The 13,798-nt window shown below is 43.1% G+C and overlaps 1 protein-coding gene across 1 annotated transcript in view; it reads right to left on the bottom strand.

The window, feature by feature from the left end:
- Positions 1-10,703, bottom strand: part of CACNG3 (calcium voltage-gated channel auxiliary subunit gamma 3) — a gene marked incomplete at both ends in the record, with an annotated part of 76,097 nt that extends 65,394 nt beyond the window's left edge. Inside the window, one exon of the mRNA XM_084248788.1 lies at positions 10,493-10,703. Within this exon, the coding sequence (XP_084104914.1) occupies positions 10,493-10,703 (211 nt within the window). The remainder of the gene's footprint in view (positions 1-10,492) is intronic.
- Between the last annotated feature and the right edge of the window lie 3,095 nt (positions 10,704-13,798).

Here is a 13,798-nt window from a genome sequence, read left to right on the forward strand (position 1 = left end):
GGTCCTTGGTGCTCTGAATGTTGCATGAAGATCAGGCTGCGGATTCCCAGGTAACAGAGTCATCCAAGCCAGAAATATTAGCTCCTACCAGGCACAGAGCCTACAGCTCAAAGAGGCCAGATAAATGATGTGCCCAAATTTACTCCGCAGGGTATGTGGCAGCCATGAGCCTCATGGGATCACCCATGCAAGCACCCCAACTCCAGTGTAAAAGATGCAGTAGTTTGTTCACCTGAATTCAGACTCTGAATGTTTTGTTCTTCCCACAGGTTGTATTCTTCACAACCTAATGTGACAATGTCTAAATCTTGCCAGCTCTACCATTTCTTTTCCTTGACCTGGCTCTCTGGATTTATAATAAAAATTGGCAGTGAGATATCACTTCATACCTGCTAGAATGACTATTATCAAAAAAACAAGGAACAACAAGTGTGGCTAGGGTGTGGAGAAAAGAAACCGCATACACATGCTGGCCGGAATGTAAACTGGTGTAACCATTATGGAAAGCAGAATGGAAATGTCTCAAAAACTTAAGAATAGAAATACCACATGATCCAGGTATTCTACTTCTAGTTATTTATGCAAAACCACTAATTCTCAATATTCATTGTTGTGCTATATATAAGAGCCAGACATGAAAACAACCTAAGTGTCCATCAATGGGTGGATGGTTAAAGAAGACAGGCTAGATATTATGTAATATGGAATAATATTCAGTAAGAAAAAATAAAATCTATTTATTTATGACAGTGCGGATGGACTCTGAGAGGATTATACAAAATGAAATAAATCAGATGGAGAAAGAGAAATATATATGATGGTACTTACATGTGGGATACAAAGAAACAAATCAAATAAACAAACAAAACAAAAACATACTGTGTTAGATACAGAGAACATTGGTGGTTACCAGAGGGTGAAGGAGTTGAAGGTGTGTGAATTGGGTAAAGGGTCAATTATATGGTGGTGATGATCACAGGGTAATATATGCTGTATATTATAATGCTGTACATGAAACATACAATGTTGTAAGTCAGTGCTATCTCAGTAAAGATGAATTTTTAAAAAAAGTTTCATAAAGGCAGAAGCTATTGTTAGTGAATTACAAAATGGACAAGAAAGTATGTCAGTTACACAAAAACATGAATTCAAAAGATACTTGCATTCCTATGTCCATCACAGCACTATTTGCAATAGTTAAAATACAGAAACAACCTAAAGACCCCAAAACAGATGACTGGATCAAGAAGATGTGGTACATATACACAATGGAATATTACTCAGCAATCAAAAAAGATAAACTCATGCTATTTGCAGCAACATGGATAGAGCTGGAAGGGATCATGCTCAGTGAAATAAGTCAGAAGGAAAAAAAAAAGAAAAATATCGGATGGTTTCACTTATAGGAGGAATATAGGGGAACCATACAAGGGATCAGAAAAAAAAGAACAAGACTAGCAGGCAAACCATAAAATGGAGACGTTCATCAGGGGAGGGGGTGGCATCGAAACAGGAGGGAAGCGCCCAAGAGTCTACGGTATGGTTCACAGGTGTCTTGGTGATGGTAATTTTAGGGGGACAACACCTGAAAGGAGATATCAAACATTGTAAATAATGAACAACAATGTAAAAATAAATAAATAAATAAATACTATTTAAAAAAGAAAGTATGTCATTTATTAAAAATAAAAATGATCCCAATTAAAACACTTTCAGCATATTAAAATATTGACAAACTACAAAAAAATACTATCAAAGCTTGGGTTAACTATGCTCCACAGTTTTTCCAGTTAGTAGCAGGACAAGTGACTGACACCAAACTTTTAGACATGGGAGTGGGCAGGGTGGAGGAAGCCACCCTACCAGCCTGGGCCCTTAAGTCAGGTTAGTGCAACCTGGTTTTGGGAATGAATCTTCTGGGTTAAGTCTCAGCTCTGTCACCACTGGCAGCTCATCTTGTACAAGCTATGTCACATCTCTCTGAGCCCTGGACTCCTTGTTGGGAAAACAGGCTGCTAATTGTACACAAGGCTTAGGAGACTCTTCACAACTGCTTATTCTAAGGGCCAGTGCAAGTGCATGGAGCCCGATACCAAAAGGCAGCACAGGTAAGTTTGGAGCCCTAACCCTGCCTTTTATTAACCATGTGCCTCTCTGGGTCTGTTTCCTCCTTTCTAAAGTGGGATAAAAGTAGCATCTACCTCCTGAAAAAGTCACAGGGATTAAATAATGTGTCAAGTGCTCACTTAGAACAGTGTCTGGCATATAGTAAGTGTCTGTTCAATACTCAGGGGTTAGCTAGAAATGAATGTTCATTCTGCTCTAATAATCACACCTAGATATATTCATTATGTGTTCATTATGTTACTTCTTCATTATTTTTGCTGTTTCCTGGGGTTCTTATGGCCCAATCTTTTCTCTTACAGTTTCCTTGGAATCAGCCTCCAGGATCTATATGGGCATGTCACCTGCTGACCGATGCCAGGAAGAACAGCAGACCTGCCCCACAAGTGGGCCCCCTCGTGCAAAGCCAGGAAGAAGCCCGCAGTTGGTCCTCCTGCCTTCAAGAAGGATACTATGGATACTGAGGATACTATGTGGTTATACCTATATAGCAAAAGAGAACAAGTCTCTGTAAAGCTTTTATTGACAGCATTCAGAATTATAGATGCTGAAATTTAAATATCCTATTATTTTCATGTGTCAAGACATAGAATTGGATATTTAAATTATTTTTCAACCATTTGAAAATGTACAAAATATTTTTAGCTTTGTGGATTGTACGATAATAGATAATGGGTCAAATTAGGCCCATGGACCAAGGCTTGCCAACCCCTGAGATAGGTACACATTACTGAACTTTCAACTTCTCAAATTTCAGAGAAAAAACATGATGACAGATAGCCTATTTATTGATTAGTCTCAACTTAGTGGGGCATAAACATGCAATTATTTAATTCAACTGTGTTATATCCAATCCCTCATTTTCTGGGTGATATTTTGGGCAGATTTCATAACTTTCCAGTCACTTTCAGATGTTAAAAATTCCCAACTGCATATCTGATTGCAAAGCCATATCCTTGTTTCTTCCTCTTTTAAATTCGAGCACCTCCTGTATACTGTGCAGGGAGCAGCAAGTTTAAAAAGACCAAAATATCACTTCACTTAACTGGATGAGGTTGCAAACCTTTATTGCTCATTGGTAGCTGCTCTTCCAGCTAACACTGATAGTCAGAGATCTCGACATGACAGAGGATTGTATGGGGCCTATCCTCTGGAGGAACACACATTGGTGATGACAGGGTCCTCTGGGGCCCTGCAACCTTCTTCCCTCATGTGGAGTACCCAAGTCTAGTCCAGTCTTTTCCATCCCACCATCACTCCTATCACTGGCAACTCATAGCTGCATACTGCTAGACATGCTGTAGGCCACAGAGAATCCTGTGAACGCTTTTAAAGGCCCTCTTCTCTTTGGATAAACTCAATTCTGGATGAAGGTGCATTGTTTCGGGGGTAGATTGTGGGCTGACTCTCAGCTTCTGTTCAACCCTTAGGCCTGGCATCCTTGTGCAGGGCAATCTCTCACAATCATCCTGCATCCCTGACGAGGTCTTTTTGTACCATGGCCTACTCTCCTGGGAAGGACACTGAGAAAATGGCTCGAGCTCAGATATCCACCACCAGATCCACTCAACTGAACCTCCCATGCCCAGTCCAACCCAGTTGCTAGTCCCTCTTTCAGTCCAGGTGCTTTCCCTCAACTAACTTGCTGAAGCAGGTTTGTAAGTAGGTGAGTGGTTTTGCTATTTAAGCTAGTGCCAATCCAGGAATGAGATGCCAGTTTCTTTTTTCCCCAGGTACCTGTAGTCTTATGAATGACTGTTCTTGGAGCAACAGGTGACTCAGCAAGGAATTAAAAGCATTGGGAGGGAGGAGACTAGCAATCTAGGAGAGCTAATTCATTATTTGTCTTAGTTAATGGATATTGTCTAAAATGAATGAATCAAGAACTAAGGCTCAACATATGGTTTAGATTTAGAGGTATAAAGCAATGAAGGAACCACAAGAAGAATTAAAACAGAAAGAGCTTGCAATTTTTGTTTTCCCATTTTTTAGGTTAGGACACTTATACTTAGTGGTTAAGTAACTTCCAAGATCTGTCAAGCCGTAATTGGCAGGGTCTGGGTAAAAACCCAGGTCTACCTGATCCAAAATGCCCCACTCTTCTCTAATATTCTCTATGATCGTGCATAAATTGTTAAAATTCCATTTGTTCTTACACTGAAAAAGCAGTGACTGCTCTGGCAGTGTCATGGGTTTGAAGGAAAAGGAAAACAAACTTGGAATTTTAGGGGCTTCTCTTTAACCTCAGAAGCTCTAGTCTCATGGGGGGGGGGTTTACTTCCAGATGTCAAGATACAATTTTCAAGCTATTGAAAACAATTCTCCTAAAATTCACAGCGAGCTTCTGTCCAATTTTATTCAACACTTCAATGAGGGAACTCGCAGAAAGACAAAGTTGGTTCCATGGAGGATGTTTTTATTTATTTATTTGTTTGTTTGTTTATTTATTTATTTATTAATTTATTTGTGGGACCCTCGCCAGTGGCCGGGGATTGAACTGGTGCTGCAGAGGCTGCAGGCAGCCTCGCAACCCAGCACTCAACCACTGCGTCACCAGGGGAGGCCCGAGGATGTTATTTTTTAGTGAAAAGAAATTCTGAAATAAGGTGGTTAAATTAGATAGAAAACTGATTGATGTCATAGAGGGCAGGCAATAAATCCGCAACATTTGAAGTTATCTCCTCTAAAGAAGGAGAATCATTTTTACCTCTACTGAGCAAAAAATTATGTGCATCTTCCCAAGTTGTCTGCTAGTAAACATCTAACTGTACAATTGGACCCAAGTCTATAATAAAAGCTAAGACAAACAAAGCTACAGTCCCTTAGAGAACGAGATGATTCCTTGGGTAAGTTTTTTAGACACTGCTCTATGAGACCATTAAAAGGACACAGTCATCTTCCTCCTTGATTTCTGGTTTGATTTTTTTTCTTGACATAGCTCATAACCCACATTTGTTCCCCATGCAGATATTAATGCACACTGGCCATTCAACTTTGGCACGCAGATCAGTTGCCTTTATTCTATTCCAGAAGATAATATATCAAGTGATCAATCAAACAAAAGTATTTTCAAGGCATCTACTTTCCATGTGTGGAATCCTAGAGTCAAAGGGTAGAGGACTGTGATTGAGGTAGAAAGAAGAGGCCTAGGTCCTCTCAACCATAGATGATACAAATAGGGTGCAAGACCAGTCAATCATAGAGAAGCTTCCACAAGGCTGGGACAAGAGCAAGATGGTCACCGCCAAACTAGATCTTAGTCCTTTATTTGATGGCCCTTATGGATGCCTGCAAGGTTCCAGGAAGGGTTCCAGGTGGTTGGAGTGGTGGGTGTGAAGAGGGGCATTGTTAGAGAACTGGGGCCAGATGCTGTTTCTCAACACATCGGGAAGTATTTCAGCATTTTAACAATCAGGATGGCTATACAGACACGTCCTGGCTGAATGGTGTACATGCTCACATCTCAGCCTCTGCCACCTCCCCAATCCTGACCTGCCCCACACGGTCTGGAACAGGGAAAAAAGAGTCTTGGTACAGTGAACACAACGAATAAGGGAAAAGGCAGTGTGAGACCTAGGACTAGAAGAACAAGAGCGTCTACCTGGTGATGTTTCCAAGTTTGAAGGCTATATCGGGGCCTCCAACAGACAACAACCCCAGTCCTTATTAAGTGTACATTCTACTGAAGGAAGATGGGGGATGTAAAAGTATGTGCGATCACCTGGCACAGGACATGGCATATAGGAAATACTCCATAAATGTTATGTCCTTCTCTCACTCCTGTCCTCAACCATATCTTCGCAACTTCCCCGAAGGCTTCCGAACACATAAATAAAGCTGGAACCCCATCTGGCTGAAAAAGTCAACCATCTGGAGATTTGGAAATAAGGGGGAACTTCTAATGACTGGCTAATTTTTTTTCAGTTTTCAGGCAGATGTTTGATGTCATCCAGACCCATCTGTAGCAGAAATAGCAGTTTATTGAACCTCTTTTCCATAATTTCAAGTTCCTTCTCCTAAAATCCTAAGTGGGCTTTCTTTTCTTAGCAGGCATTTTTAGAAAATGAATTGAAAAAGTGATGACTGACTAATGAAGAGAAACTCAGGAGGCAAATATGGAAATATTACAAATCTGGATAAAAGGGGACTTTTAGATCATTTCCAGTGTTCCAAACTGGCAAAGTTTGACTAGCACCATGTTTGACTAGCACCATGTTTTAAAAAATTTGAATTAGTTGCCCACATTTTAAAAAATCTCACTTTTAAACATTTGGATTATTGAGTGAAATTTGGTGTAAATTTCTCCAGGGTGAAAACCAATTCAAGTTAAGTGGCAATTGTCCTGAGCTGTGGTTTGTACACGCCAACTTGCCACAGTCCCCACCATTTTCTCCCCCACATTTAGACCAAGTTTCAGTCACTGGATAGCTTCTCAAATGCACTGGTATTCCCTCCTCCCCATAGAGTTGAAATGCTTCTGTCTAGTCCAATTGGATTTGTTATTCCCTAATCTCTAAAGCTCTTATTTTATAATTGGGTAAACTAAGGTCTAACTCAGGAAATAACACGCACAGTTCACCTAAGTGTTAGTGACAGAAATGTAATTAGCATTCAGGGTTCTTTGCTACTAGGCCAGCAGTCTTTCCACTATCTAAATACATCACTTTGATTGTATCTAAGACCTTGAGAGTTTCTCTTAATGAGAGAATCGCATCTTGAACATGCTCTCATTCAAATTCACACGCTGCCATAGAAAGCACGTGGCAGGCTGGGGCACCACTTTATGAATGCCTCGCATGCTTTCCAGATAGTGAGTCAGGCGTTCGTTCTGGGTTCCCAGTGTGGGTGTCTCTACATAGGTCGATTGTTTTTTCATTCAAAGTGTGTCCTTTGCTGCCTCTGAGTTTGCGCCTCTCTGGTGGCTTCTGCACCCCTGCAGGTGCAGCACACGCAGGCTGTGTGTTCTGAGATCTGGGACTCCTGAATGGAAAAACCCCTGTGCTCGGGCCTTCTCACAATCTCTTGTCTGTACCAGTAGCTCCTTAGGCACCAGAGCACGAATTAAGGTTGTATAGCAAACGCTGAGAAACATCATGGCTTAGGTGAAGTAGAACCTTTGAGTTTAGATAGGTGACCTTGAGTAAGTTACACAATGTCTCCAGGCCTCAGTTTCTTCATCTGTCAAATAAGAGCAATCATAATACCTAGACAATTGAGCTCCATTGAAGATGAAGGAGTTAATTTTTCCAAATTCATAGAACGTCCTATCCCACAGTAAGTGCTAAGAATGAGTGACATTATGGCGAGCTGTAGAAATGAAACCTGGAAATCCCTCTTCCCTCATTAAGTGATGCGATCCTTACTTAGCACATAGTCATTCCCAAAATCAGTGTAAATACTCAATACATGATGGCTTTCGTGTATTGAAAGCATGGAAGACTTAAAAAAAAAAACAAAACAGATTCTAACGAACCACTGCAGGCCTATGGATATAGAGGATCTATTTGTGGGATCTGATCATCCAATTTTTAAAGGTCCCCATATGATTCTGATGATTAGCTAAGTTTGAAAACAGTTGATGTTGTTTTCTGATCCTTGAATCCCTTCGGTGGTGGGGAATGCGTCACCTCTTAAAGCTTCCCATTCCACATTGAATCCTTTTTTTATATTGAGGTAAATCCTGTTTTTCTCTAACTCCCACTTCTACCCCCTTGAGGCTACACAGAACATTTCAAATCTCTTTTCTATATGACAGCCCTTCAGATATTTGCAGACAGCTGTCATGTCCTCATGTCCCACTCGAGTATTCTCTTCATTTGGACAAAATAGCCACATTCTCTCAAGGCTCTTAAAAAAGTATGGAGGAGCTGACTCTAATTTTATATCTAAGAAAATTGAGCTATAAGACCCATCAGTTATCATCTGACACTTAAAGGACCAGAAAATGAAGGTATTGAGACTCTGGGGTAGACAGGAGATATTGGATGAAAGATGGCTTCCAACTTTCCAGAGAAGGATGGGTACCCCTATTACATCTCTCTCCATGCAGAATCAGAGGCTCCTGCAAATGCCTTGAACACTTGATATATTCAGTACATGAAGAAAAACCTTGGCTTCAGATTTCAGCTGGGCCCATTGAGGAGTTGGTTATATGGCATGCACATAGCTAAGAATTCATTGTGATTCATCAAGGTTTGTGCAAGTTACTATATTTAATCCTTCCAAATATGTTTTTTAAATAGCTGACTGCATGGATACTACAACAAATTTTCTCAAAAGAATTAACCTGCCCAAGAACATATCCTAGATTCACCAGTTCCTTCTTGATTCAGAATCTCCCTTCTTCCACTACATCCACAGAAGGCCAGAGTGGGGTCCAAATTCCTATACAGTCTGTAGGAGTAGGACATGATGTTGAAGAAAAGAGAAACCATCAGTTGAGAAATTCTAAGGGTTCAGGAATTGTAGGCCCTAATCAGGAAACCAAAAATGGTGTTTAATTGTGCATTCCAAGGCTTAGTGCCAAGGACAGAGGAGTCAGAAATATAGAGACATGGATTCCATACATGCCACATTTGGTAGGAGTTTCCGATTTTTTATGCCATCCCTAGAATCATGTAAGTATCAAAACATCCTCCAAATTACAGCTTTACAAAAAACAGAATTCAATTCCTTGTTGACAACAAAAGAAAGGGAAATAGGGAATTTGCCCTAAAATAAATAATTTTACCAGACTTGATCACAAATGGTCACAAATATTAGATTTTTGTCAATGTTTAGGAAAGAATAATTATGGATTTTCCATCAATATACTGGATACAATAAGATTTTGGTTTAGTACTAATTCACGACCACTTATTCCAAATTAATCATTTCCCAGATTCATAAACTGAGGTCTCAAGTGGGTAAATGTCACAGCCAAGGTCACACAGGTAGTTGGCGGCATTACCCAGGGCTTCTGACTTCACATCTAGCCATCAATGTTGCATTTTAAATAGTCCTTTCCTACCTGGACTTCCCACCAGTTGCAAATTTGGTTGGAAACAGAATTAACTGTAGTAGTGTTACGTTCAGGAGAGCCTTTATTCAGAGTGTCAGGACATGGGAAGAAGGCCAGGGGATGATGCAATATTACACTAGCAAGTGATGTCATAGCATGATTTCCTAAGTGATTTACATAAAAGCAAGTTCTCAAGAAGCTGTGGCAAATGCCAGTCAGTGGGAATGCAGGCATGGGGAACCAATGGCAAGCAGGAGAAGAGAACATATAGGAAACCAAGATTTTCTTGCCTATCACTGTGGCAAGCTTCACAGATTTTCAGAAGCTTCAGAAAACCCCTGTTTGTCCCTCAATCCAGTGCTTGCCTCAGACACATAGGCTCTAAAGAGCTTTGGTTTTCTTCTCTGTCTTTCTGTTTACTCCCGCTGACATCCAGGCATTGCCCAGTGATGCCGAGCGTGACTCCTGTTGTACTGAAGGCAAGTTTAGTAGTGACACAGGTTACCCAAGAGATTTACATTCCAAAATTGGTCTTACTTCTTCATTGTAATTTAGGATGAATCCTCAGTTTTTTATAATAGAAGTGAAAAGCTTCAATTCTTAAAGAATTGATTTTATGTAATTGTCATAGAAATATATTTGTTTGGCTTGGGGGATGATTTAAGAAAGAAGACAGGTAGGTATTAAATTCTAAGATTCCATTTTTGTTTTCATCCAAAACAGTGAAGCATGTATTAATAAGGAAGTTTTCTTAAAATGTGTGTGTGAGTGTAGGTCATATATGTTAGTCTGAAGCTGGAGGGCAAAGGAAGTTCGTGAAAACCTAGTTAGACCAAACTCAGAAGGAACTGATAAGACTGTTGAGAAATAAGGAAAGAGCTGAGTGATCCAGTCTAGGTCAGGGTCTCTTTTCTCTTCTCTCTCTCTCTCTCTCTCTCTCTCTCTCTCTCTCTCTCTCTCTCTCTCTCTTTCTTCCTCTCCCTTCCCCTCTCCCTCCCTCCCTCCACTATTCCTTCCCCCCACTGGAATGCAATTTAATCAGAGCCAACACCCCATGTCAATCCAAACATCAAAGCAGTTCACAATATGCCTAGGGATTTTGAATTTGAAGACTTTTCTTAACTGCAGGATCTGCCCAGAGTGCCACAAAATCTCATCTCATGCAGCTTATTCCAAAAACAATCAACAAGACCCAACCCCTTCATCCCACACAGCATTAGCCCTGCTGGGAACAATCTGGACATCTGCACATTTTCAGCAACAATTTGAACTATTTCTCTTTCCCCATCACTGCCTCCATCTCCCCAAACACCACTGGAATATCAGAAACTGAAGCATTTGGGTATATTGAGAGGGATTTGTAAATACCTTCTAGGCAGCAGGTCCTCCACAGCCCCGAATGGGTCATTACTTCTTCATTCTTCCTGCTGGTTTCATTATCACTTGTAGATTTAGTCCTGCACACACCTCTGGAATATAACCAGTAGTCCGTGCCCACTGCAATGGTCATTAAACTAAAAGCTGCGAAGGCTCCCACAGTGGTGATCAACATCTGGATACCTCTGTCACACATCCTCATAATTCTTCATGGTACTCTGGATGGATGGGTGTTGGAGGGGGAGGTTCAATGCCAGAGGGGAAAATCACTCTGCAGCTGGGCAAGCTAGGACAGGCTCTTCCAAAAAATCGGGTCTCCTTTCGTCGGCATCCACAGGGACTTTGCGAAAGCTGGGATTTCCTGTCTGGCGCTCTCTCCAGTTCCCTGGGTCGCCTATGGCCCTCGGAAGGGTGCAGGCTCCAGGGGGTTGGTCCACATCACTGCTGCCTTCTGAGGGTCCCTGGGTTCCTTTCATTCCTCAGGAGCTTGGTAAGGATGAGGGTCTGTGCAGGACATGGCTCCGGAGCCTGGAGCTGCCGGCTTGCTTTGAGATGCTCCTGGCTCCTCACAGCCCCGGGAGACTCAAGGCAAAGAAATCCAGAGAGGTCTGTGTGTGTGCGCGCGCGCGCGTGCGTGCGTTTGTGTGTGTGTGTGTGTGTGTGTGTGTGTGCCAGCGCGTGTGCTGGGGGTGAGGGCGGATGGCAAAAAATAGCACTGCTGGGAGGCGAGTCGCTGAGAAGAGTGTTCACTGCTTCCCCAGCCTCCCAGGAAAGCTCTCCGCCTGCTCCCGACACCCCCGCTCAAACTGGAGAAAAGACAGTCCTGGGGCGGGGGCCGGGCGGTTTCATGGGAGGGCAAAGGTCCGTGGTGCTGAAAAGACAGCTCCCCGCCTGTTGCCCCGCCTCCGCCTTCCCAAAGCCCAGGCTTCAGGTCCGTGGTGCTGAAGGGACAGCGCCTCTCCCGCTGCTGCGCCCCCGCCTTCCTCGCGCCCAGGCTGGAGACTGGGACCCTAGAGGGTCGGTCCTCCCCCGTGCCCGACCCTCCCCTCGGCTCTTCCCAGGCCAGTCAGCCAGCTTGGTTCTGCCTAGCAGAGCCCACGCTCCGCGCAAAGTTTCGGGAACCCAGGGCAGTCAGCGCCCCAGCACCTTGGCGCTGCAGCACGACCCGGCTCCTCCGCCCCCGGAAGGGTTAAGGAAAGGGGAAGGGGAAAGAAGCCCGCAGCGCACTCCGGCGCGCTCTCAGCTCCCACCCTACGCCGCGTTTCTCCCCTTCCCACCAATGAGCCAGGCAAGTTTGCCTTTTGCTGCGGGCGCCGCTGGAGACCATTGGGGAAGACCGAGTCTTCTTAAAGGGACCGGCGACTCCGGGCGAGGGATCTGTGGTTCATGGGAGCGGGCGAAAAGTGTTGTCACAGGCACATCTGTGTAGAGTCTCTCTCAATTTGGCTCCCCAGAAAACAAACCAATATGTCTACCCTTCTCTCTCTGGAACTCTGGTTTACACCGGAGACAACGTGGATAGATCAGACCCAGAACTGTTCATATACAAATGATGGGATATCGCTGAAAGACCAGAGGGGTAAATGTGCATAGATTGTGCTACATGGCTATAGACTCAGGGATTTGGTGTGAAGGAGTATGAGAGATTAGTTTCTGAAGACACCTCTTGGATGTTTTGACACCCCTGAATTTGAGGGGTGATGGGGTGGGACAATCACTGAAAATGTCAGATTCTCTCCAAAGGTCCCCAGGATGTTCTCTTGTTAACATTCTTGTCTAGGTTAGACCAGGGGCCAAGTGAAGTTAGGTCTGTTTCCCTAAGTCCAGAGTGCAAATGTCATTGCGTAAACTGAAAACTAGTGAGTCCCTTGGAAATCGTCAATATTGCGAAGAATTCGCATTTAACCAGTTTTTATTCTCTTAATTTTGAATTCTGGTGTATGCGTGAGCAAGCACTGAGTTGACTGAGGACAGCCCACAGAATGCCTTTACATCGGTTTCCCATGGCATGCTGGGACACATATCTAGAGGGTGGGTGTTTGGGACTGAGGCTTGTTTCTGCATTCCTTGAGGTGTGGGCACAACTGGACAAAAATACAATGGGAAGTAATCACAGACACATCGCAGCCCCCTGGTGCTGTCTCCAGCTCTCTGTCAAGAGCTGCTCTACAGATGACTGGATGGCGGCAATGCACGCACGAGTTCTCAGACCCAACTCACAACTTTTTGGTGATGCTGCTACTTTTGATGTTAAGGTCACTTGAAGATTTAGCTTGTGATATTAGGTATACATGCAAGTATATGTGTAGGTTTGAATATGTAGTCACGGTGTGATTGTGTATGAAAATTCACTTGAACTGGTTTTATTTTGTTTTGAGCTCCAAATGCCTGTGGATTTGTTGGAGACATTTAACAGGTATGTAAGTACGTGTCTGTGCCTGTGTGCAGAGCGGTGGTCCAGGAGTGTGTGTTTGCCGCATAAGCATAGTCGTGTGGGGGTGCATGTCTGTGTACAGATATAGTGGAGGTTTGGGCACCCATATAAAGTTAATTTCATATGCATATGTCGTGATTCCCAAACACTGATTTGTGGGCAGAAAGTAAAAATATGAAAAATTGGCCACATCACCAAAATTTAACAGATAAACTTGGGACCAAGATCACAACTAGCCATACTTCAGAAGAATGGTAGGAGATCATGGGAGACAACACACAAGACCTCTTATAAATTTCTTAGTGTTTTTTCCAACAAAGAAAGATAATTTTGTTTGTTCTCAATAAAATGTCCTGCCTTAATATTCTTAAGGGAAAGTCCATCTATAATGTGGAAGTAAAGTTGGTCTTTCCTGAGAGGGATTATTAAATTAGTGAAATTTTCCTCTCCTGCCCCCAAAATAAAACTTAAACAGCATGAAATAACTAATAATGACCAATTCCAATTATTCTAATTCCCTTATTCCTTTGTTCCCTATTCCAGTAATGTGAGAAAGGTCTTTTCTCCAATCAGGACCATGTAGCTGGAAGTCAGTGGGCTGCGGGTTTGGGGAGAGTGTGCTGCCATCTCTCCGAGCACCAGACCCACAGCAGATAAGAGCAGCTGGACTTCCCTGGTGGTGCAGGAGGTTGAACGCAGAGCTGTGAGGCTGTCTGCAGCCTTTGCAGCGCAAGTTCGATCTCCGGCCAGCTGGGGAGCAACCCACATAGGCATCAGACCTCTCCTGTTTCCCCCGCTGCTCCCCTCAGCAGTGAATTTCAGTACATCTGCCTGTTCTGCTCCCCGCTCTCTGGAGAATCTTC

The sequence above is a fragment of the Talpa europaea genome, assembly GCF_964194135.1.
Source record: "Talpa europaea genome assembly, chromosome: 12".
Lineage (NCBI taxonomy): Eukaryota > Metazoa > Chordata > Mammalia > Eulipotyphla > Talpidae > Talpa > Talpa europaea.